At 42.4% G+C, this 23,921-nt stretch overlaps 1 protein-coding gene across 1 annotated transcript in view; it reads right to left on the bottom strand.

Moving 5' to 3' along the window:
• The window catches only part of LOC110536353 (PI-PLC X domain-containing protein 3), a 58,731-nt gene that overhangs the window by 16,449 nt on the left and 18,361 nt on the right, over window positions 1–23,921 (bottom strand). The window contains exons 2-3 of the mRNA XM_021622101.2: window positions 310–566; window positions 18–191 (exon numbers count right to left, since the gene is read on the bottom strand). Coding sequence (XP_021477776.1) covers window positions 18–191; window positions 310–566 — 431 coding nt within the window. The remainder of the gene's footprint in view (window positions 1–17; window positions 192–309; window positions 567–23,921) is intronic.

The following is a 23,921-nucleotide window of genomic DNA, read 5'->3' as shown; positions in this document are numbered from 1 at the left end:
ACAGTAGAGCATCTTACCTCCTGAGCGAAGACAACAGGGCAGAGTTTCTCCCCGAACACATCCCTCAGCATTGAGACCAGCTTCTCATGGTGCAGGTTCTGAACCCCGTAGAAGTGGTTAAAGTCCAGGAACACCACCTCTCTGGCATGGGCCGACAGGAAGGAGCTGATCTGCTCCAGGCCTTCTCTCACCTGGAAGGACAACCCAACACACACCCCAAAGGAGAGCAGAGAGAGTGTCAGAGCAGTCATACTCAGGAACGTCAGGAACGTCTGGTAAAATAAAGTTACAGGGATGCGTTCTATTCACCGTGGCGCTGAAGAGACCGTGAGCGAAGAAGAGTTCGTTGTCTGGGTCTCGGGGCTTGGTGGAGATGCGCAGGTCAAAGAAGCGGACGCCGGCCTCCAGCTGGCTGGAGAAGTTCATGGTCTGAGTGGCGAGCCATTTGCGCATCAGCTTCTTGGCCACCGTGCCGAAGACGGACACAAAGTTCTGGACGGCATCAGTCTGCTCAGGACCAACCGGAGAGGACTCATCTATGTAGAAACTGAACGAATCATGTGAACCTGGGGGGGGGGGGGGGGGAATACAGGCTACAGGTTATAGTGGAGGTGTGCAGAACAATGTCTCTGAACAATAGAACAATGCCAGTTGGTTGAGAGGACTGAGTGATGTCTTCTCTCTCCCCTGTCTAAACAGAAAAGTAATCTAACCAGAGAAGTGGTTCTCTGAGTGTAACTGCTCTAACTATAGAGTCAGCCCGAGACTTTTCTCCCCTCTCAACAACACAACCACAGCCAGCCCAATGTGACTTTTTACCCAGAAAAACAAATAGATGAATAGAGAAACCCACAGTGGACCCCACGGGGTCAGGCTACAGTAAACAGTCAGCCCTATCTAAAGCCCTTGGCAACAGAGACAGTTATCCAAGAGGAGGGCTGGCTACCCTTGGCCCAAAGAGCAAACCTTCTCCAGTCACAGCAACCACACAAGAACCCCAGACACACACAGACCAGAAAGTGACCCTAACGCAAAACCTCACAGACAACCACAAAAGTAACAGCGCAATGAAAGCCACATCACAACTTATGACCCAAGAGTGTGAGCAGAAGCATCACTCAACCAAACAGGAGAGACATCGGTGGCTGAATTTACAGCAGAGAAAAGTCCAGAGCACGCCCAATTTCAGTTTTTGATTTGTTAAAAAAGTTTGAAATATCCAATAAATGTCGTTCCACTTCATGATTGTGTCCCACTTGGTGTTGATTCTTCACAAAAAAATACAGTTTTATATCTTTATGTTTGAAGCCTGAAATGTGGCAAAAGGTCGCAAAGTTCAAGGGGGCCGAATACTTTCGCAAGGCACTGTACATATATACACATGCATACACATACATACACATACACATACACATGCACATGCACATGCACATGCACATGCACATACATACATACAAACAAATTACTGTTCAAACCAATAATTTAATAAGAAATGTCATTTATACCTTGTATGACCAATCATTTCAGGAACAAATCCAGGTTGAGGGAGGAGCTACATGAGAGACGATGGCGCTTATTTCTCAACTATCGCTATTCTGTGATGATAATGAGAGCAAAGCCAATCCATCAAAATAAATCAGTGTAAGGCCGTGGAAATGAAATGGGTAAAGAACAACATGCTTTTCAGTAAGCCTAGAAGGTCAGAAAAGCTGTGTGTCAAATTAATATTCAATGAATCACATTAATCATAAAAACTATGGAGGGTCACAGAGACCGTTGGAGATGTCTTGTAAATAACACCGCTGTTCATCTCGTAAAAGGGATTCCCTGCCTCTCTCCCCTGCTCACCACTCCTGTAAGCTGATGTTAAAAATAGTCAGGTGGGACATCAACACTAGCCTCACCAGTAAATCACATTTTATTGGTCACATACACATGTTTAGCAGATGTTATTGCGGGTGTAGCGAATTGCTTATGCTTCTAGCTCCAACAGTGCAGTAAAATCTAACAAGTAATATCTAAAACAGTTTCACAACATATACCCAAAATACACGTACAGTGGCTTGCGAAAGTATTCAACCCCCTTTGTATTTTTCCTATTTTGTTGCCTTACAACCTGGAATAAAAAAAAAAAATTGGGGGGGGGGGGGTGTTGTATCATTTGATGTACACAACATGCCTACTACTTTAAAGATGCAAAATGTGTTTTATTGTAAACAAACAAGAAATAAGACAAACTTGAGATTTTTGCCCATTCTTCAAGGCAAAACTACTCCAGCTCCTTCAAGTTGGATGGGTTCCGCTGGTGTACAGCAATCTTTAAGTCATACCACAGATTCTCAATTGGATCGAGGTCTGGGCTCTGATTAGGCCATTCCAAGAAATGTAAATGTTTCCCCTTAAGCCACTCGAGTGTTGCTTTAGCAGTATGCGTAGGGTCATTGTCCAGCTGGAAGGTGAAGGCTGGGACAGAGGTTCCACTTCCAGCAGGGCAATGACCCTAAGCATACTGCTAAAGCAACACTCGAGTGGTTTAAGAGGCAACATATACATTTATTGGAATGGCCTAATCAGAGCCCAGACCTCAATCCAATTGAGAATATGTGGTATGACTTAAAGATTGCTGTATACCAGCGGAACCCATCCAACTTGAAGGAGCTGGAGCAGTTTTACCTTGAATGGACAAATCCCAGTGGCTAGATGTACTAAGCTTATAGAGACATACCCCAAGAGACTTGCAGTTGTAATTGCTGAAATAGGTGGCTCTATAAAGTATTGACTTTGGGGGGGGAATAGTTATGCATGCTCAAGTTTGTCTTATTTCTTGGTGGGAAGTTTGCCCCCGGTAATGCGTAGGGCAGACCGCACCCCACTCTGGAGAGCTTTGCGGTTGTGGGCGGTGCAGTTGCCGTACCAGGCAGTGATAAAGCTCGACTGGATGCTCTCAAATGTGCATCTGTAAAGGTTTGTGAGTGTTTTTGGTGTTATGCCACATTTTCAGCCTCCTGAGGTTGAAGAGGCGCTGTCTTCTTCACCACACTGTCTGTATGGGTGGACCATTTCAGTTTGTCAGTGGTGTGTACACCGAAGAAATTGAAGCTTTCCACCTTCTCCACTGCAGTTCCATCGATGTGTATGGGGGGGGGGGGGGGGGGGGTGCTCCCTCTGCCGTTTCCTGAAGTCCACAATCTCCTTAGTTTTGTTGACGTTGGGTGAGAGATTATTTTCCTGGCACCACACTCCCAGAGCACTCTCCTCCTCCCTGTAGGCGGTCTCATAGTTGTTGGTAATCAAGCCTACTACTGTAGTGTCGTCTGCAAACTTGACGATTGTGTTGGAGGCGTGCTTGGCCACGCAGTCATGGGTGAATGGAGTACAGGATGGGGCTGAGCACGCACCCTTGTGGGGCCCAAGTGTTGAGTATCAGCAAAGAGGTGTTGTTTCCTACCTTCAACACCTGGGGGCGACCCGTCAAGAAGTCTAGGACACAGTTGCACAGGGCGGGGTTCAGACCCAGGTCCTCGTTATTGATGAGCTTGGAGGGTACTATGGTGTTGAATGCTGAGCTATACTCAATGAACGGCATTCTTACATAGGTATTCCTCTTGTCCAGATGAGACAGGGCAGTGTGCAGCTTGGCGGCGATTGCATCGTCTGTAGATCTTTTGGGGCGGTAAGCAAATTGGGTCTAGTTTGAGAGCTAAGGTGGAGCTGATATGATCCTTGACTAGTCTCTAAAAGCATTTCATGATGACAGAAGTGAGTGCTACGGGATGATAGCAGAAGTAATTGAACTAAATGACTTTCTTAGGTACAGGGACAATGGTGGCCTTCTTGAAGCATGTGGGGACAACAGACTGGGATAGGGAGAGCTTGAATATATTTGTGAACACACCAGTCAGCTGGTCTGCGCATGTTCTGAGGACGCGGCTAGGGATGCCGGCAACCTTGCGAGGGTTAACACGCTTAAACGTCTTACTCACTATGGCCACGGAGGAGAGCCCACAGTCCTTGGTAGCGGGCCGTGTCAATGGCACTGTATCATCCTCAAAGCAAGCGAAGGTGTTCAGCCTGTTCGGAAGCAAGACGGTGCCCGCGTCATGGCTGGTTTTCCTTTTATAATCTGTGCTTGTCTATAGCAGAAGACTCAGGTCCTCATGTCCTATGAATGGCTTCTGATTGTGCCTGGTTTCACTAGTTCATCTGGAGCACAAATTAATGTTGAGACATAACCAACGGCTTACAGGAAGTACTTAACATGTGATTAGCATAACCTTGAAGGCTTGGACTAATTCCTCTGAATTACAGAACGAAGCATTTCCAGAAATAAACAAACAAATCCCTCCTCTCACTACTTTATAGTGGCTTAATGAAGGAGATGAGTCACATATGTTGTTCTATTAAATGTTTGCCACAAGTTAAGTCAGTAGGTCTACCTGAACAATGTCAAATAAAGTGTCATGAAAGAGTTACATGTTCATCTTTTTTTAATTTTATGGTTTATTTAGGTCCCGTGTGGCTCAGTTGGTAGAGCATGGCACTTGCAACACCAGGCTTGTGGGTTCAATTCCCATGGGGGACAAGTACAAAAACATATATTAAGATGAACTTATTGCTCTGGGTAAATGACTAAAATGTTATCTTTCCATTTTCTCTGAAAGGTAATATGATATACTGGATATGATACACAACTCGAGGTTATTCCACACCTACTTATAGATGCAGACGCTTACAAAAACCACAGGAAGTTAAAACCATTAGAAGGAATGAACAGAGGAGAGGATTATGTGGGTTAGAGGTGCTCTCTTTCAGACAGAGAATATGGTGTGTTGAACAGAGACACCACCATGCAGAAGGTGCAGCAGTGGCTACTAATCTGTTTCACACACCATTACTGCTCAGCCCTCTCACTAACTCCTAACACCCTTTAGGACACAGGAGAGGGGCAGGAGAGAATTCCCTTCATCTTCTTCCCCTTTTCCTCTGCTTCTGTCTGATCCCCTCTCTGTCCATCTCCTACTTTCTCTCCTTCCCCTCCCTCTATCAGTCTCTCTCCCAACCCCCTATTTTCCTCTTCCCACAGTGGTCCCTCATCAACCCTCTCCATTCGGTCTTCCTATCCATTCCCTCTATCAAATCATCTCTCTCCTCCTATGGTCTCATTCTGTCCTCTGGTATGAGTCATTGAGGACACAGTGTGCAGCTACAGATTGGTGAGACCAAATTATTGTTGTTGTTTTTGGGAAAAAGATAAACTTCTTCCCGCTGTAAACTCCATTAACTGCCAGTAGTGTAGCAGAGTACTAGCGTGGCTATCAGATGTTTTGCACTCAACAATGTATCGATATGGCCTTATTCGGTAAGACCATGACAAAATGTCATACTGGCGACCAGGTGTGCAGAGTACACTACAGTAACTTTGAGTGAAATATACACACATACACAGATCCATAGCTACAATCAAACTGTCAAGCACTATTTGGATAATCTTAACGTAAATGGAGTTTTCCATATGTCAAATGTTTATTTGCTTCAACATGGCAGAATTCTCTATGACATACACGGAGACCAATCCCAGGTGGTTCTCAGAACGTTATGTTCTACATGTTCTTTAGGACAACCACACTCTCACCAAGCTCTATGGTCATTTTGCATACAACCTTACCACAACTTTCTGGGAATGGTGCAAAATAGTTGATTGGCTTTGGAACATTCTCAGCATATAATTAAGAAACACTACTTTCTTGGTATTGTATTACTTTAATATACATTTTCCTAAATGTTCAAAATTCCTTTACTTTTTTAAAATGTTCTAGTAACTTAATCCAACTTGTTTGACTTTGGAAATGTTCTCAAATAGTTGAAAGGACAGCCCCCTTTTTTTCAAATTGTCACCTAAATGACATAGCGCAGGCCGTGAAGCAAGGATATTCATATTCTTGGTACCATTTGAAAGGAAACACTTTGAAGTTTGTGGAAATGTAACAGAGAATATAACATAATAGGTCTGGTAGAAGAAAATACAATGAAAAAAAAAAACTGTGCTTATTTGACAAAGTTAGAGTTGATCAAGTGAAAACTGCCCGTGTCATCGGCGTGCCACAAAGGCGTCGCTCTCTGACCAAATATGGTGTCCTATAGGATGTACTACACTCCTAATTATATAGTGAATTCTCGTTACATTCTAGGATATGAGGAATACATACAAACGTGATATGACTCGTTGAAACAACGTTTAGGGTGAGATTCACAGATTCCTTTCTTTGCAAATTGAACGAGTGGAAATACAAAATTGATCTTGCATCTTTTATCTAACAAAACAACACTTCATGTTATCTCTGGGACCATTTGGATGATAAATCAGAGCAAGATTTCAGAATGTAAGTACACATTTCACCCTCAGAAGTGAATTTCTCAAACCTATTGCGGTGAAAAAGTGTTTTGTTGTTAGGTCTCCTCAAACAATAGCATGGCATTGTTTTCGCAGTAATATCTACTGTGAATTGGACAGTGCAGTTATATTAACCAGAATTTAAGCTTTCAGCCGATATAAGACACTTATATGTACCGACATTTGTTGTTTCTCTAAAATCTGCGATGGTGACAGTAAGTGCTGCATGATTTACAACTGTCCCCGTTGACGGGACACCGATCCCTAAGAGGTTTTAAGAAACAACTTTTTCTGTTGGAATTTCAGTGCTTCAGCATAATGTTTCCTACAGGTTAACATCATGGTTCTATTTAAAGTAATGTTTTCAAATTGGTCTGAGTGCATTACAAAAACTTTCCATGAAAACTTCAAGAAAAATGTACCGTTGAAAGAAGGTTAAGAATCAACAAAACTTTGTCCCAGGAAAACTTTAAAAGGAACCAGAGTAAAACAAAACCTCTCTGCAACTTAAATAAGTTGACTTCTGTTCTCAGAAAGTTTTTAAAAATTTAACAAATTTTAAAAAAGTTTTACCGGTCAGAAAATATGGCTTCGTCCCCAGAACCAAATTGAAACCAAAAACCCACGTTCCCACAAGGAATGAAATGTGCTAGCTGGGACGTTTTTGCTAATGCCAAGCAAACAGCACATACAGTTTTTATTCAATTCTCACCAACCTAATCTTACCTCAAATCCAACACACCTATAGCTTTCAGTCATACAATAAATCACTGGTCTATGCTCTGTTCCTGTGCCAAAGACTTGTCTAAAACCATAGATGGACTGCCCACATGAACAAAAAAAAATACTACAGTAGAACTTACAATAGAATTCTGTAATAAACTGTAGTACATCATACTGTAGAATACTATACACTGTAGTATCCCTTGATCCTCACTACAGAGTGTTGTAGTATACCGTAGAATACTATAGTAAATACTACAGTATTGTCCACAAAAACACTACAGTCTGCCCAAACACTACAGCAAATGCTACCGTATTTCATTTGCATATACCCTGCCCAATACCCTCCCCAATGTCCCAATTTATGCCACCCATAAATGAGAAACGTACATGCAAAGTATACAAGTTAGAGAGAAGCAGAAGCTCTGAAATATCCATTCACACCCTAGTCCAACCAGTTGTGGAAAAGGTGCTCTTTTAGAATTTCTCCAGTAGGTTTCCTCAAGGAGAAAGTCTCCACGTTATGTCAAAGACAATAAATCAGAAACACTACAGTGAAGTCTGCAAATTACTATATTATTTTACTACAGTATTACTATAGTTAACTGTAAATACTACAGTATAGCCCTATGTTTTTGTCAGTGAATACGACAGTTAAGTCTGCAAAAACACTACAGTGTTTCTACTATAGTATTAATGCCATAGTATACTATAGTATTTTTTCCATGAGGGTGGGACCAGAAATGGGGTGGCAGGGTAACCTAGTGGGTAGAGCATTGGACTATTAACTGAAAGGTTGCACGATCGAATCCCTGAGCTGACAGGATAAAAATCTGTCATTCTGCCCCCGAACAAGGCAGTAAACCCACTGTTCCTAGGCCGTCATTGTAAATAAGAATTTGTTTTTAACTGACTTGCCTAGTTTAATAAAAGGTAAAAAATAAAATCAGCCAAGGCATGACCCCTCAATTTAGACCAACCAGCCCACTATGCTAACGATGGACAGGCCCACCTGGCATTTGTCCAAACTGCCCTATGTCCAGTCCCGTTCTGTATAGAACCGTAGCAGAGTGGCAGCCAGCGTGAACAATATGCATGTGGTCAGGCACTTAAAGTCATAACTGCACTTAGCAAAGGCTGAGATTGACAGCAAGCTAGTTGGAGATGTGGCAACATGGAGCATGTCCATTATGTGAAAATCACTTCTCTCTCTCAGGTCCTCTCTTTAAGTTTCTATTTACCGCTTTCTCATTTTCCATTACCTCTCCCCCACACACTTTCTGTATACCCCTCTCACCCTTTCCTTGCCCTTCTCTCAGTCCTCACCTTTCTCCCTCCCCTTCCCAACTTTTCTTTGATTAACCCCCTCCTCTCTCAACATTTAACTTCAGTGCAATGTCATATCTTGAAATCTCATCCATGCCCACTATATATTCCTCTGGGAAGGTTTACCCTCCCTCCTCTGGAGCTCAAGTGGTGAATAAGAGACATGTGTACATGTGTGTGTAGTGCGTATGTTCTCGTTTGTTTGTATGCATGTGACTAGGTTTGTGTTGCGTCACAGTCCCGCTAGTTTTATCAGTTTTTTTTAAACCTAATTTTATTGCTGGCATGAGTTACTTGATGTGGAATAGAGTTGGCTCCATCTAGTCTTGGCTCTATGTAGTACTGTGGAATAGAGTTGGCTCCATCTAGTCTTGGCTCTATGTAGTACTGTGCATCTCCCATAGTCTGCTCTGGACTTGGGGACTGTGAAGAGACCTCTGGTGGCATTTCTTGTGGGGTATGCATGGGCTTCCGAGCAACGTGCCAGTAGTTCAAACAGACACCTCGGTGCATTCAACATGTCAATAACTCTCACAAATACAAGTAGTGAATATAGGACAAAACACACATCACAACAAGAGAGACAACACTACATAAAGAGAGACCTAAGACAACAACATAACAGTAAAACATAACACAGCATGGTAGCAGCACAAAAACATGGTACAAACATTATTGGGCAAAATCAACAGCACAAAGGTCAAGAAGGTAAGATATAACAATATATCATACAAAGCAGCCGCAACTGTCAGTAAGAGTGTTTGAATGAAGAGATTGAGATAAACTGTCCAGTTTAAGTGTTTGTTCCAGTTGCAAGCTGCAGCAAACTGAAGAGAGGACTGACTTAGGGATGTGTGTGCTTTGAGGACCTTTAAACAGAATGTGACTGGCAGAACGGGAGTTGTATGTGGAGGATGAGAGGGCTGCAGTTGATATCTCAGATAGGGGGTAGTGAGGCCTAAGAGGGTTTTATAAATAAGCATCAACCAGTGGGTCTTGCGACGGGTATACAGAGAAAAAATAAAATGACCAGTTCACAGAGGAGTGTAGAGTGCAGTGATGTGTCCTATAAGGAGCATTAGTGGCAAATCTGATGCCCGAATGGTATAGAAAATGTAGCCGCTTGAGAGCACCCTTACCTGCTGATCTATGAACTATGTCTCCGTAACCTAGCATGGGTAGGATGGTCATCTGAATCAGGGTTAAATTAGCAGCTGGGTGAAAGAGGAGCGATTACGAATGAGGAAACCAAGTCTAGATTTAACTCTTTAGCCTGCAGCTTCGATATGTGCTGAGAGAAGGACAGTGCACCGTCTAGCCATACTCCCAAGTACTTGTATGAGGTGATGACCTCAAGCTCTCAACCCTCAGAAGTAGTAATAACACCTTTGGGAAGAGTGGCATTCTTCTTACCAAACCACATGACTTTTGTTTTGGAGGTGTTCAGAACAAGGTTAAGGGTAGAGAAAGCTTGTTGGACACTAAGAAAGCTTTGTTGTAGAGCATTTAACACAAAATCCAGGGAGGGGGCAGCTGAGTATAAGACTATCATCTGCATATAAATGGATGAGAGAGCTTCCTACCGCCTGAGCTTGGGGCCTAGGATTGAGCCTTGGGGTACTCCCTTGGTGACAGGCAGTGGCTGAGACAGCAGATATTCTGACTTTATACACTGCATTCAGAGAGGTAGTTAGCAAACCAGGCCAAAGACCCCTCAGAGATACCAATTCTCCTTAGCCGGCCCACAAGAATGGAATGGCCTACCGTAACAAAATCTTTGGCCAAGTCAATAAAAATAGCAGCACAAAATATTGCTTAGAATCAAGGGCAATGGTGACGACACTGAGGACCTTTAAGTTTGCAGTGACACATCCATAACCTGAGAGGAAACCAGATTGCATATCCGAGAGAATACTATAAACATCAAGAAAGCCAGTCAGTTGATTAAGTTTTTCCAACACTTTTGATAAACAGGGCAAAATAGAAATAGGCCTATAACAGTTAGGATCAGGTTGATTTCCCACTTTAAATGAAGGACGAACTGTGGCTGCCTTCCAAGCAATGGAAACATCCCCAGAAAGGAGAGAGAGGTTAAAAATGTTGGAGATAGGTGCAGGAACCTTAGAGAAGAAAGGGTCTAAACCATCTGACCCAGATGTTTTTTTGGGGTCAAGTTTAAGGAGCTCCTTTAGCACCTCAGACTCAGTGACTGCCGGCAGGGAGAAATTTTGTAGCGGGGCACGGGAAAAAGAGGAAGAAGCATCAGGGTTAGTCGCATGAGAAGGGGTGGGAGATGAGGAAATGTTGGATGGGCAAGGAGGCATGGCTGAGTCAAATAGGAATCCTGACTTAATGAAGTGGTGATTAAAGAGCTAAGCCATGTGCGTCTGGTCAGTAACAACCACATCGTCAACATTAAGGGACATGGGCAGCTGTGAGGAGGAGGGTTACTCTCTAGGTCTTTAACCGTTTTCCAGAACTTCTTGTGGTTAGACCCACAGAGAGAACTGCTCCTTAAAGAATCTAATGCTGGCTTCCGGATACCTTGATTGCACGTATTTCTCATTTGCCTGAATGATAGCCAATCAGCCTGAGTATGCATGTGTCAAGCCTTTCGACAAATGCAATTCTTGAGGTGGAGTAACTCTGCAAGATCACGGTCAAAACAGGGGCTGAACCGGTTTTTAATTCTCATTTTCTACATTGGATCATGTTTGTTAATTAACAATACCACTGAAAATATTTTTAAAAGAATGTCCAAATGCCTTCAATACCATTTTACAGAGGCCAGTTCATGAAGGAAGGCATACTAATTAATTTTTTTTAGCACACGTATGACAAATCAAGACAGGTCGTTTCACTGAGCAGCCATTACGAACACAGGCTGTAAAACAGTTATCACTAAGGTCATTACAGAAAACACCAGACTGATACCAATCAGGATAATTTGTGAGGATAATGCAAGAAGAGTAGCTTTTTCTGAGTGTTTGGTGTCATACAAATCAAATCAAAATGTTATTGGTCACATACACATGGTTAGCAGATGTTAATGAGAGTGTAGCGAAATGCTTGTGCTTCTAGTTCTGACCACGCAGTAATATTTAACAAGTAATCTAACAATTTCACAACAACTACATTTTACACACAAGTGTAAAGGAATGAATAAGAATATGTACATATAAATATATGGATGAGCGATGGCTGAACGGCATAGACAAGATGCAGTAGATGGTACAGTATAGAGTACAGTATATACAGTGGGGCAAAAAGTATTTAGTCAGCCACCAATTGTGCAAGTTCTCCCACTTAAAAAGATGAGGCCTGTAATTTTCATCATAGGTACACTTCAACTACGACAGACAAAATTAGAAAAAGAAAACCCAGAAAATCACATTGTAGGATTTTTAAATGAATTTATTTACAAATTATGGTGGAAAATAAGTATTTGGTCAATAACAAAAGTTTTTGTTATATACCCTTTGTTGGCAATGACAGAGGTCAAACGTTTTCTGTACGTCTTCACAAGGTTCACACACACTGTTGCTGGTATTTTGGCCCATTCCTCCATGCAGATCTCCTCTAGAGCAGTGATGTTTTGGGGCTGTTGCTGGGCAACACGGACTTTCAACTCCCTTCAAAGATTTTCTATGGGGTTGAGATCTGGAGACTGGTTAGGCCACACCAGGACCTTGAAATGCTTCTTACGAAGCCACTCCTTCGTTGCCCGGGCGGTGTGTTTGGGATCATTGTCATGCTGAAAGACCCAGCCACGTTTCATCTTCAATGCTCTTGATGGGAGGTTCACTAAAAATCTCACGATACATGGCCTCATTCATTCTTTCCTTTATACAGATCAGTTGTCCTGGTCCCTTTTCAGAAAAACAGCCCCAAAGCATGATGTTTCCACCCCCATGCTTCACAGTAGGTATGGTGTTCTTTGGATGCAACTCAGCATTCTTTGTCCTCCAAACACGACGAGTTGAGTTTTTACCAAAAAGTTATATTTTGGTTTCATCTGACCATATGACATTCTCCCAATCTTCTTCTGGATCATCCAAATGCTCTCTAGCAAACTTCAGACGGGCCTGGACATGTACTGGCTTAAGCAGGGGGACACGTCTGGCACTGCAGGATTTGAGTCCCTGGCGGCGTAGTGTGTTACTGATGGTAGGCTTTGTTACTTTGGTCCCAGCTCTCTGCAGGCAATTCACTAGGTCCCCCCGTGTGGTTCTGGTATTTCTGCTCACCGTTCTTGTGATCATTTTGACCCCACGGGGTGAGATCTTGCATGGAGCCCCAGATCGAGGGAGATTATCAGTGGTCTTGTATGTCTTCCATTTCCTAATAATTGCTCCCACAGTTGATTTCTTCAAGCCAAGCTGCTACCGATTGCAGATTCAGTCTTCCCAGCCTGGTGCAGGTCTACAATTTTGTTTCTGGTGTCCTTTGACAGCTCTTTGGTCTTGGCCATAGTGGAGTTTGGAGTGTGACTGTTTGAGGTTGTGGACAGGTTCCTTTTATACTGATAACAAGTTCAAACAGGTGCCATTAATAGAGGTAACGAGTGGAGGACAGAGGAGCCTCTTAAAGAAGAAGTTACAGGTCTGTGAGAGCCAGAAATCTTGCTTGTTTGCAGGGGACCAAATACTTATTTTCCACCATAATTTGCAAATAAATTCATTAGAAATCCTACAATGTGATTTTCTGGATTTTTTTTTCTGTCATAGTGTAAGTGTACCTATGATGAAAATTACAGGCCTCATCTTTTTAAGCCGGAGAACTTGCACAATTGGTGGCTGACTAAATACTTTTTTGCCCCACTGTACATATGAGATGAGTAATGTAGGGTATGTAAACAGTATATAAAGTGGCATTATTTAAAGTGGCTCATGATACATTCATTACATCCAATTTTTTAAGTGGCTAGAGATTTGAGTCAGTATGTTGGCAGCAGCCACTCAATGTTAGTGATGGCTGTTTAACAGTCTGATGGCTTTGACATAAATAGCTTATTTCAGTCTCTCGGTCCCAGCATTGATGCACCTGTACTGACCTCGCCTTCTGGATGATAGCAGGGTGAACAGGCAGTGGCTCGGGTGGTAGTTGTCCTTGATCTTTTTGGCCTTCCTGTGACATCGGGTGGTGTAGGTGTACTGGAGGGCAGGTAGTTTTCCCCAGATAATGCTTTGTGCAGACCTCACTACCCTATGGAGAGCCTTGCGGTTGTGGGCGGAGCAGTTGCCGTACCAGGCGGTGATACAGCCCGACAGGATGCTCTCGATTGTAAATCTGTAAAAGTTTGAGTGTTTTTGGTGGCAAGCCAAATTTATTTTGCCTCCTTGAGGTTGAAGAGGGGCTGTTGCGCCTTCTTCACCACCACTGTCTGTGTGGGTGGACCATTTCAGTTTGTCTGTGATGTATACGCCGAGGAACTTAAAAAACATTCTACTCTCTCCACTACTTCCCCATTAATGTGGATAGGGGGGTGCTCCCTCTGCTGTTTACTGAAGTCCACGATCATCTCCTTTGTTTTGTTGACATTGAGTGCGAGGTTATTTTCCTGACACCACACTCCGAGGGCCCTCACCTCCTCCCTGTAGGCTGTCTCGTCGTTGTTGGTAATCAAGCCTACTACTGTAGTGTCGTCTGCAAACTTGATGATTGAGTTGGAGGTGTGCATGGCCACGCAGTCATGGGTGAACAGGGAGTACAGGAGAGGGCTGAGAATGCACCCTTGTGGGGCCCCAGTGTTAAGGATCAGTGGGGTGGAGATGTTGCTTTCTACCCTCACCACCTGGGGGCGTGACGTCAGAAAGTCCAGGACCCAGTTGCACAGGACGGGGTCGAGACCCAGGGTCTCGAGCTTAATGACGAGTTCGGAGGGTACGATGTTGTTAAATGCTTGTGTGATAATCTGGGAAAGATTTAGGGAGTCCCATTGCTTTAGGACTTGGTCAGGTGGTTTAAGCATGTCACAGTTTAGGTCACCTAGCAGAACAAATTCAGACTTGGTGTAAGGGGCCAGGAGAGAGCTTAAGGGGAGGTACGGTACAGGCCGGTGCTGATGGAGGACGATAGAGTCGTTGTCCTGTTGGAAGGTCAACCTTCCAACAGGACAACGGCCTTACACCCCTGTCTGGGGTCCTGACTGCTCTGGAGCAGGTTGTCATCAAGGATCTCTGTACTTTCCTCTGTTCATATTTCCCTCGATCCTGACTAGTCTCCCAGTCCCTGCCACTGAAAAACATTCCCACACCATGATACTGCCACCACCATGAGTCACCGTAGAGATGGTGCAGGGTTTCCTCCAGACGTGACACTTGGCAATCAGGCAAAAGAGTTCAATCTCCGTTTCATCAGACCAGTGTGCCTTCTACTGAGGAGTGGCTTCCGTAAGGCCTGATTGGTGAAGTGCTGCAGAGATGGTTGTCCTTCTGCAAGATACTCGCATCTCCACAGAGGAACTCTGGAGCTCTGTCAGAGTGACCATTGAGTTCTTGGTCACCTCCCTGACCAAGGCCCTTCTCCCCCAATTGTTCAGTTTGGCCGGGTGGCCAGCACTAGGAAGAGTCTTGGTGGCTCCAAACTTCTTCCATTTAAGAATGATGGAGGCCACTGTGTTCTTGGTGACCTTCAATGCTGCAGAAATGTTTTGGTGCCTTTCACCAGATCTGTGCCTCAACACAATCCTGTCTCAGAGCTCTACAGACAATTCCTTCGACTTCGTGGCTTGGTTTTTGTTCTGTCATGCACTGTCAACTGTGAGACCTTATATAGACAGGATTGTCCACAGGTGGACTCCAATCAAGTTGTAGAAACATCAAGGTTGAATGTGCTTCTACATCTGCATTGCTTGCTGTTCTGGGTTTTAGGCTGGGTTTCTGTATAGCACTGCGTGACATCTGCTGATGTAAAAAGGGCTTTATAAAATACATTTGATTGATTGCTCAATGGACACAGGATGCAAAAGGTCTGAATACTTATGTAAATAAGGTATCTGTATATTATACATTTGCAAAAAAATAAATGAAAAAAAATATATATTTTTGTTTTCTCATTATGGAGTAGTGTGTGTAGATTGAGGATTATTTATTTTTTAAATCCATTTTACATTTAGGCTGTAACGTAACAAAATGTGGAAAGGGAAGGGGTCTGAATACTTTACTAATGTACTGTACATATAGCGGATTGAGCAGGGGACTGTTAGATACATATGTATGCAGGGGCTGCCACACTGGGTGCCCGCGGAATGAAGGAACCCCCTGGCCACCGACACCAATTCAACGTCTTTTCCACGTTGGTTCAACGTAATGTCATTGAAATGATATGGAAACAACGTTGATTCAACCACTGTGTGCCCAGTGGGAATGATCTTAAGTGAGTGAATAAGTAGATGGCAGAGTAATTTCTCAAATATCATAGGTTTGCTTTAAAATAACATAAATACATCCTGTTAATGTATCTAAATTAGACTAAATCATCCACTTACGGAAACACAACATCACTATCGGAAAAGATGGAGAAATGGACTATCCCGCCCACTTCACTAAGAGAGTAGATTTAGCAGGTGGTAAATTGTGGAATAGACACGGGCTGGAATGTGGTTTTAACCAATCAGCATTAGAACCACCCGTTGTAGAATACCACTCACTGGCTGCACTCATATACAGACACTCTCTGTGTGGCAGAGCTAATAGTGACATAATGCATATATAATGAACATACAGTATTGACTTCATTTGAGTCTTCCTTCCTGCAAAAGTTGTCGGTCCTGAATAATGCAAACATGGTCATAATGAAGTTAGCTGTAGACTCAGACAATTGTCAACTCATTTTAAGCTTGTTTGCCCTTAAGACGCGCACTGTCTCAGTGATACACAGAAAGCCTGTTTAATGCTGAATAAAGTGTCCACTATTTTCTTCTAAAAACCTCTGTCTTCTGCTGTACTATAAACCTCTAAATCGCTTGTCTTTTTCCCCATCTGTTTTATTTGTTGCTTTTGTTCATGACCATGTCCTCTGTTGGTCAGAGGCTCGGCAGGTTAGAACAGAGCCAGAGCAGGGGGAAGCCAGAGCAGGGGGAAGCCAGAGCAGGGGGAAGCCAGAGCAGGGGGAAGCCAGAGCAGGGGGAAGCAAGGCCAGGGGGAAGCCAGTGCAGGGCAAACAGACGGCCTCACTAAGTCAGAAGTTAGAGGCAAGGGTTGAAGTCATTGGAGAGCAGCTCTGCCAAGGTGAGGAGATGAGAGGGCAACACTGGGAAAAAGTACACAACCTTGTGTGTACAGGTTGTATTTAGGCTGTTCGAGCGAGCGAGAGAGTGAGGTGTTCACATGAAGGAGAAAGGGAGAGTGCGTGCACGTCGTCGCAGAGATATGGAATTATATATCTCATCAGCCAGAGATATTGGCAGCCCCTACATACCCTGATCTGATAAGCCAAGCTAAGTTGGACAGCTTTCAGAGTCTGGTCTCAAGATAGATGGATGTAATTTCCAAGACATTAAACATTGATTGAAAACGGGGTTGGTCTGTGCTACAGACACAGTAAAAAATATAATTATGCCATGTTAACTTTTTTGGAAGAAGAAGAGGATCAGTTAGCACTCCCAGTGGTATCCATTCCCAGTAACGCTTACATAAACCTGCACCAACAGATAATACACCATACAGAAATGCAAATCAGGCCACTGTTGAACAGTGTTGACAAAAATGTGAATACCATAATGTCTACATGCTAGGCTGGGTTCCAATCTGATTGTGCTGTAGCCAAGTACTTTGGCTGTGTTTTGGGGTAGGTAACTATGTAATGCCTCTGTTGAATGCAGAAACACTGAGATGGATCCCCATCCCCAGGCATTATACAAATGTAGAATCAAGTATAATCCATTGGCTGAGAGGACTGATATGATCGGCACTCATCCTCCCATTCGTTCCTCTTTCACTGGTTCAGTGCTTCTCTCACTTTCACTGGGAACAGAAGCTCTAACCCTGCAGCAGTAACACATAGCTGCTGCCTCTAGAAAACATCCTCAACCAAATCAGCAGCCGCCAGGTTTAGCAGCTGAAACTAAGGGAAATTGGCTTCTGGCAAGGAAAATACACGCACGCACACACAAACATGTAAAAAATGTTTTGTTGGTCTGATGTGAATGAGAAAGTGAATCCAGATGCAGCACTGGAAGTATTTGTAAAAGTACTCATGCCAAATGTTGACAAGCATACACCTGTTAAGAAATTAACTGTGAGAAGTGTTAGAGCCCTCTGGATTGATGATAAATTGAAAAATTGTATGGTTCAAATAAATTATGCAAAATGGTGTGAGGATGCTAAGCTGATTGGTTGACATACTGTACATTGAGAAATATTGTGAATAAACTTAGAATTGGTTATTTTTATTACCAAGATAAATGACATAAAAACACAAGGGAAAAAGACTTACCTTATATGATATCATGGCCAAAAAAAAACAAATCTCCCTTGTTCAATGAAGTTGATGGGTCATTTATAACAAAACCTTGCAATGTTACCAATTAGATCAATGATTATTTCATTAGTAAAGTGGAAAAACTCAGAAGTGAAATGACAACATTGTGCCATCATGTTTTTCTATAAAAGATCTAATAATGAAAGATAAGGATTGCTGCTTTGAATTTGGTCAAGTTAGTGTGGGAGAGGTAGAATAACTATTGTTATCCATCAATAATGATCAGCCACCAGCTTTAGACAACCTTGATGGGAAACTATTGAGAATGGTAGCAGACTGTATTGCTACCCCTATTTGTTATATATTTAACCAAAACCTAAATGAATGTGTCCACAGGCGTGGAAGGAAGCTAAAGTAATTCCACTGCCTAAAAATAGTAAAGCATCCATTTCTGGCTGTAACTGCCGCCCAATCACTTTGCTGCCTGTTCTTGGTAAACTGATGTAGAGAATTGTGTTTGACCAAATGTAATGCTATTTTTCAGAGAGAAAGTAAACTACTGACTTTCAGCATGTACACATTCAAAAGTTTGGGGTCACTTTTTGAAAGAAAAACATTTTGTCAATTTTAAAATAACATCAAATTGATCAGAAATACAGTGTAGATATGGTTAATGTTGTAATTTACTATTGTAGCTGGAAACGGTCTTCTACATAGGCGTACAGAGGCCCATTTTCAGCGACCATCACTCCTGTATTCCAATGGCACGCCGTGTTATCTAATCCAAATGTATAATTTTAATAGGCTAATTGATCATTAGAAAACCCTTTTGCAATTATGTTAGCACAGCTGCAAACTGTTGTTCTTATTAAAGAATCAATAAAAATTGGGCCTTCTTTAGACTAGTTGAGTATCTGGAGCATAAGCATTTGATGGTTTGATTACAGGCTCAAAATGGCCAGAAACAAAGACCTTTCTTCTGAAACTCGTCAGTCTATTCTTGTTCTGAGAAATGAAGCCTATTCCCCGCGAGAAATTGCCAAGAAACTGAAGATCTCGTTCAACGCTGTGTACTACTCCCTTCACAGAACAGCGCAGACTTTCTCTAACCAGAATAGAAAGAGTGGGAGTCCTCTGTGCACAACTGAGCAGGAGGACAAGTACATTAGTGTAGTTTGAGAAACATACCTCAAGTCCTCAACTGGCGCCTTCATTAAATAGTAGATAAATAGACGCCAGTCTCAACGTCAACAGCGACGAGGCGGCTCTGGGATGCTGGCCTTCTAGGCAGAGTTGCAAAGAAAAAGCCATAGAGTGGCTTGCGAAAGTCTTCACACACCTTGGCATTTTTCTTATTTTGTTGCCTTACAACCTGGAATTAAAATGTATTTTTTTTTTGGGGGGGGGGGGGGGGGGGGGGTTGTATCATTTGATTTACATAACCTGCCTACCACTTTGAAGATGCAAAACACTTGTGAAACAAACACGAAATAAAGACAAACCAGAAACCTGAACATGCATAACTATTTAAACCCCTCCCCCCAAGAGTTCATACTTTGTAGAGTCACCTATTGCAGCAATTACAGCTGCAAGTCTCTTGGGGTATGTCTCTATAAGCTTGACACATCTAGCCACTGGCATTTTTGCCCATTCAAGGTAAAACTGATCCAGCTCCTTCAAGTTGGATGGGTTCCACTGGTGTACAGCAATCTATGTCATACTACAGATTCTCAATTGGATTGAGGTCTGGGCTTTGACTAGACCATTTCAAGACATTTAAATGTTTCCCCTTAAACCACTCAAGTGTTGTTTTAGCCGTATGCTTAGAGTCATTGTCCTGCTGGATGTGAAACCTCCATCCCAGTCTCAAATCTCTGGAAGACAAATAGGTTTTCCTCAAGATTTCCCTGTATTTAGCGCCATCCATCACTCCTTCAATTCTGACCAGTTTCCCAGTCCGTGTCGATGAAAAACATCCCCTTCACTGTGGGGATGGTGTTCTCGGGGTGATGAGAGGTGTTGGGTTTGTGCCAGACAATGTTTTCCTTGATGGCCAAAAAGCTAGACTTTAGTCTCATCTGACCAGAGTACATTCTCCCATGCGCCTTTTGGTGAACACCAAACGTGTTTGCTTATTTTCTTCTGGCCACTATTCTGTAAAGGCCAGCTCTTTGGAGTGTACGGCTTAAAGTGGTCCTATGGACAGATACTCCGATCTCCACTGGAGTTTTGCTGCTCCTTCAGGGTCATCTTTGTTGACTCTGATTAATTAATTTCAGACCAGGTGTGTGTGTGTGTGTGTGTGTGTGTGTGTGTGTGTGTGTGTGTGTGTGTATGTGTGTATGTATGTATATACACACACACACACACACACTGAGATCATGTGACACTTAGTTCATTAAATCTTCTTCGGGATCGGTGTCCCTTCCATGGGACGGTTGAGCTAATATAGGCTAATGCGATTAGCATGAGGTTGTAAGTAACAAGACAATTTCCCCTGACAGATATATCTAATATTGACAGAAAGCTTACATTATTGTTAATCTAACTGTACTGTTAATGAAGCTTCCAGTTGAGGACTTGAGGCATCTGTATGTCTAACTAGACAGTAATGTACTTGTCCTCTTGCTAAGTTGTGCACCGGGGCCTCTCACTATTTGTATTCTGGTTAGAGCCAGTTTGCTCTGTTCTGTGAAGGGAGTAGTACACAGGGTTGTACAAGATCTTCAGTTTCTTGGCAATTTCTCACATGGAATAGCCTTCATTTCTCAGAAAAACTATATACTGACGAGTTTCAGAAGAAAGTGCTTTGTTTCTGGCCATTTTGAGCCTGTAATCGAACCCACAAATGATAATGCTCCAGATACTCAACTAGTCTAGAGAAGGCCCGTTTTATTGCTTCTTTGAATCAGAACATTTTCAGCTGTGCTAACATAATTGCAAAAGGCTTTTCTAATGATCAATTTGCCTTTTAAAATGATAAACTTGGATTAGCTAACACAGCGTGCCATTAAAACACATGAGTGATGGTTGCTGATAATGGGCCTCTGTACGCCCATGTAGATATTGCGTTAATAAAAATAAAAATTGAGTTAGTCTGCAGCACACCTTGCGGGCTGCTGCAACATTTTGTGGCACGTCATCTAATTGTCAGCAATTTTTTTCTGTTAGTTGTACCACCAGAGGGCATCTATGAGAAGCATTTGATAGTCTACCATATTGCAGTCACACAGGAGACCGGGGTTCATTTCCCTGATGGGGAGGAAGGAGTTGGCTGTCTTTTTAAATAATAATTTGTTTTTAACTGATTCCATGTATTATTTCATAGATGTGATGTCTTCACCATTATTCTACATTGTAGAAAATAGTACAAATGAATACAAATCCTGGAATGAGTAGGTGTGTCCAAACTTTTGACTGGCACTTGCTTAATTCATTTGATGAATATTATGGTGTTTCTATTCCATGAAAAATGAAAACCCTCTGGGTTTCCGCTCTCGGAGCGCACACTGGATGTTCGGGCCAAGGAGTAGGGTTGATTTGAGCGTTCTGGCCTTACGTCAGTCAAGCACCCAAGCGAACATTGGCTAGCTACCTCCAGACACAAAATGTGACCACTGACCATTTTACTCGCCCTAGCAGAGCTGGTTAGGCAGTTTGTGTTATCCAGAGTGTTGGTGACTGTAACTGTGCTGCTGGAAACAATTTGTCAGTTTGGCTACAACCAATACTGTTCAGCCTTTCTTTCCGACAAAGTAAGTTATAGCGGACACCTACGAAGGACTGTGATGATGGTATCAGGTAAGCAGCACAGGGCGTTCTTCCGTCAAACTTCTCGTAGGAGATAACTACTAACTATGTATTCAGTGTCGGTTCATCACTTTCTGCTACATTACATACATACCATAGAATTATAAATCATGCAATTATATTTCTCAAGCTAACCAAAAACATGTAGCTACAAATGCCTGTTCTTGCCATTTTCAGTTGAATACATCTAACTTTCTTTCATGGCAACTCACAAGCAGGCCATGTCCTATTTGCTTCATAGTCAATATATAATCATATTTCATGAGTGTAGAGGTTAGCTTTTTACAGAAGGATGAAAGAACACAATGTCTGTCAGGGAATGCTATTCTGACATGTCAGATGAAGAGTTAGACCAGAAAGTCAGGGCCATTAAGGCAAGGATGCCCCATGTGGGATTTAGAATGGTCAAAGGAAGTCTCCAAGAAATGGGCCATCGTGTACAAAGGCGAAGAGTTCGGGAGTCTTTGCAGCGTGTAGATGTTGCAGGTATCATTGAATGAATGGCCTGAATGATCCAGCTTCGTTGCATTGCTCTGCAAAAACACTCTTCCTGCTCCCCCGTCACTCATCCACATTGATACAGATCATAAATTGATGAGGTACTAAGATGTATAATGTCTCCATCAAATCTAAGAAATTCCTTTTTTATTCTTACTTAGTCATAGACACATTTTCAATGATGTATGAGAGAGGAAGCCAGTCCCGTCATTGCCACGTCACCTGCTCTTAAGATAACCATCCTTGGCTCCCAGTCAGCCCGAAGGTTAGGAGACACCACTAGAGATACTATGCAATTGTGATGAACTGAGAGAATATTAGGGTAGCACTGTAATTCATTAATCATATGCTGTCTTCCCTGCTCCTCTGTTTTACCCCTTTCCTTTTCTGTCTTCTACTCCTCTCTCCCCACCTCCTCTTTCTTCCTCTTTTTTTATAATGCACACCATATATGCATTGAAGTACAGATTGTATTTATAATGTTATATTACAATTAATATTTATAATGCATGTATTATGTATTTATAACACCTGGATAATGATCTTTCAATAAAGCGTTACACATTCTCCACTGGTTGAAATGAAGTATCTCACTGAAATACTACACCTTTCCTGTGTCCTCAGATTAATGCAGATGAAGGGAGTCAGATATGCATAGGTGTATTTCCGTATAAATTAATTACAAATCAGTCTTTACTTAAATCATGTTTCTAGTCTATTGCATAGTTACAATGTGTAATCATTGATGTCCCAGGTGCAGGAGTGGTAAACACTGTTGAAGTGTATAATTGTAATACATACATGTAGACATGCAGACACAGCGTCATTCAAATGGAGTGTGATACACCTGGTATTGGATATGACTGAAAAAGAATGTCAGAGATTCATCGTTGGGCCGCGGGTGTGAAATAATCAGCAGACTTCTGGCATTACACATCTGACTAAAAGACTACTGTAGCTCTGCTGGAGTCACTTTTATTGATCATTTTGACACCTTCTGGAAACAGAAGATACAGTACAGGAATGACGGAGTGCATCCAAATCATCTTGGCTTCTGGACTCTGTCCATGCATTTCAAGGCTGCGTTGAAACAATGACTGGTAAATGATCCAAGAACAGCTCAGTTAATCCCTACCATTGTGACAATGAGTCATCATAATGTTGCATCAAATGTACATCATTTTAGGGGCATTGGCAAACAATGTAAGTAATTTAAGTACCCCTAATTGCACTGAATTGTGTACATCTGCTTATCCTACAGCTATTGTATGCAGTAATCATGAGCCTATAAACCGGATTTACACTGTTAGCACTGAGGCGGTGTGCAATAGTAGGAAGACCATTTTATGCAGCTCACCCTGCACTATTACCTCCAATGTAAATAACATGAGGAAGTCTACCTCTGATTTTAATGCTTTACTGTGAAGCTTATCAATCAAGCAACCCATAAAAGTGCTAAAAATAGCCCATATTAACTTTTGTAGCCTAAGAAACAAGGTCCATGGAGTCAATAACTTGCTTGTAACAGATGACATTCATATTTTGAGTATCTCTGAAACTTATTTAGATAATATCTTTGATTATACAGTGGTAGCATATATATATATACACATACATATATATCATTTTTTTTTAACCTTTAACTAGGCAAGTCAGGTAAGAAAATTCTTATTTTCAATGACGACCTAGGAACAGTGGGTTAACTGCCTTGTTCAGGGGCAGAACAACAGATTTTTACCTTGTCGGCTCA

This window comes from Oncorhynchus mykiss, chromosome 11, assembly GCF_013265735.2.
Source record: "Oncorhynchus mykiss isolate Arlee chromosome 11, USDA_OmykA_1.1, whole genome shotgun sequence".
Lineage (NCBI taxonomy): Eukaryota > Metazoa > Chordata > Actinopteri > Salmoniformes > Salmonidae > Oncorhynchus > Oncorhynchus mykiss.
Note: the sequence above shows the minus strand (reverse complement) of the source record. Positions and strands in the feature narration are given on the sequence as shown.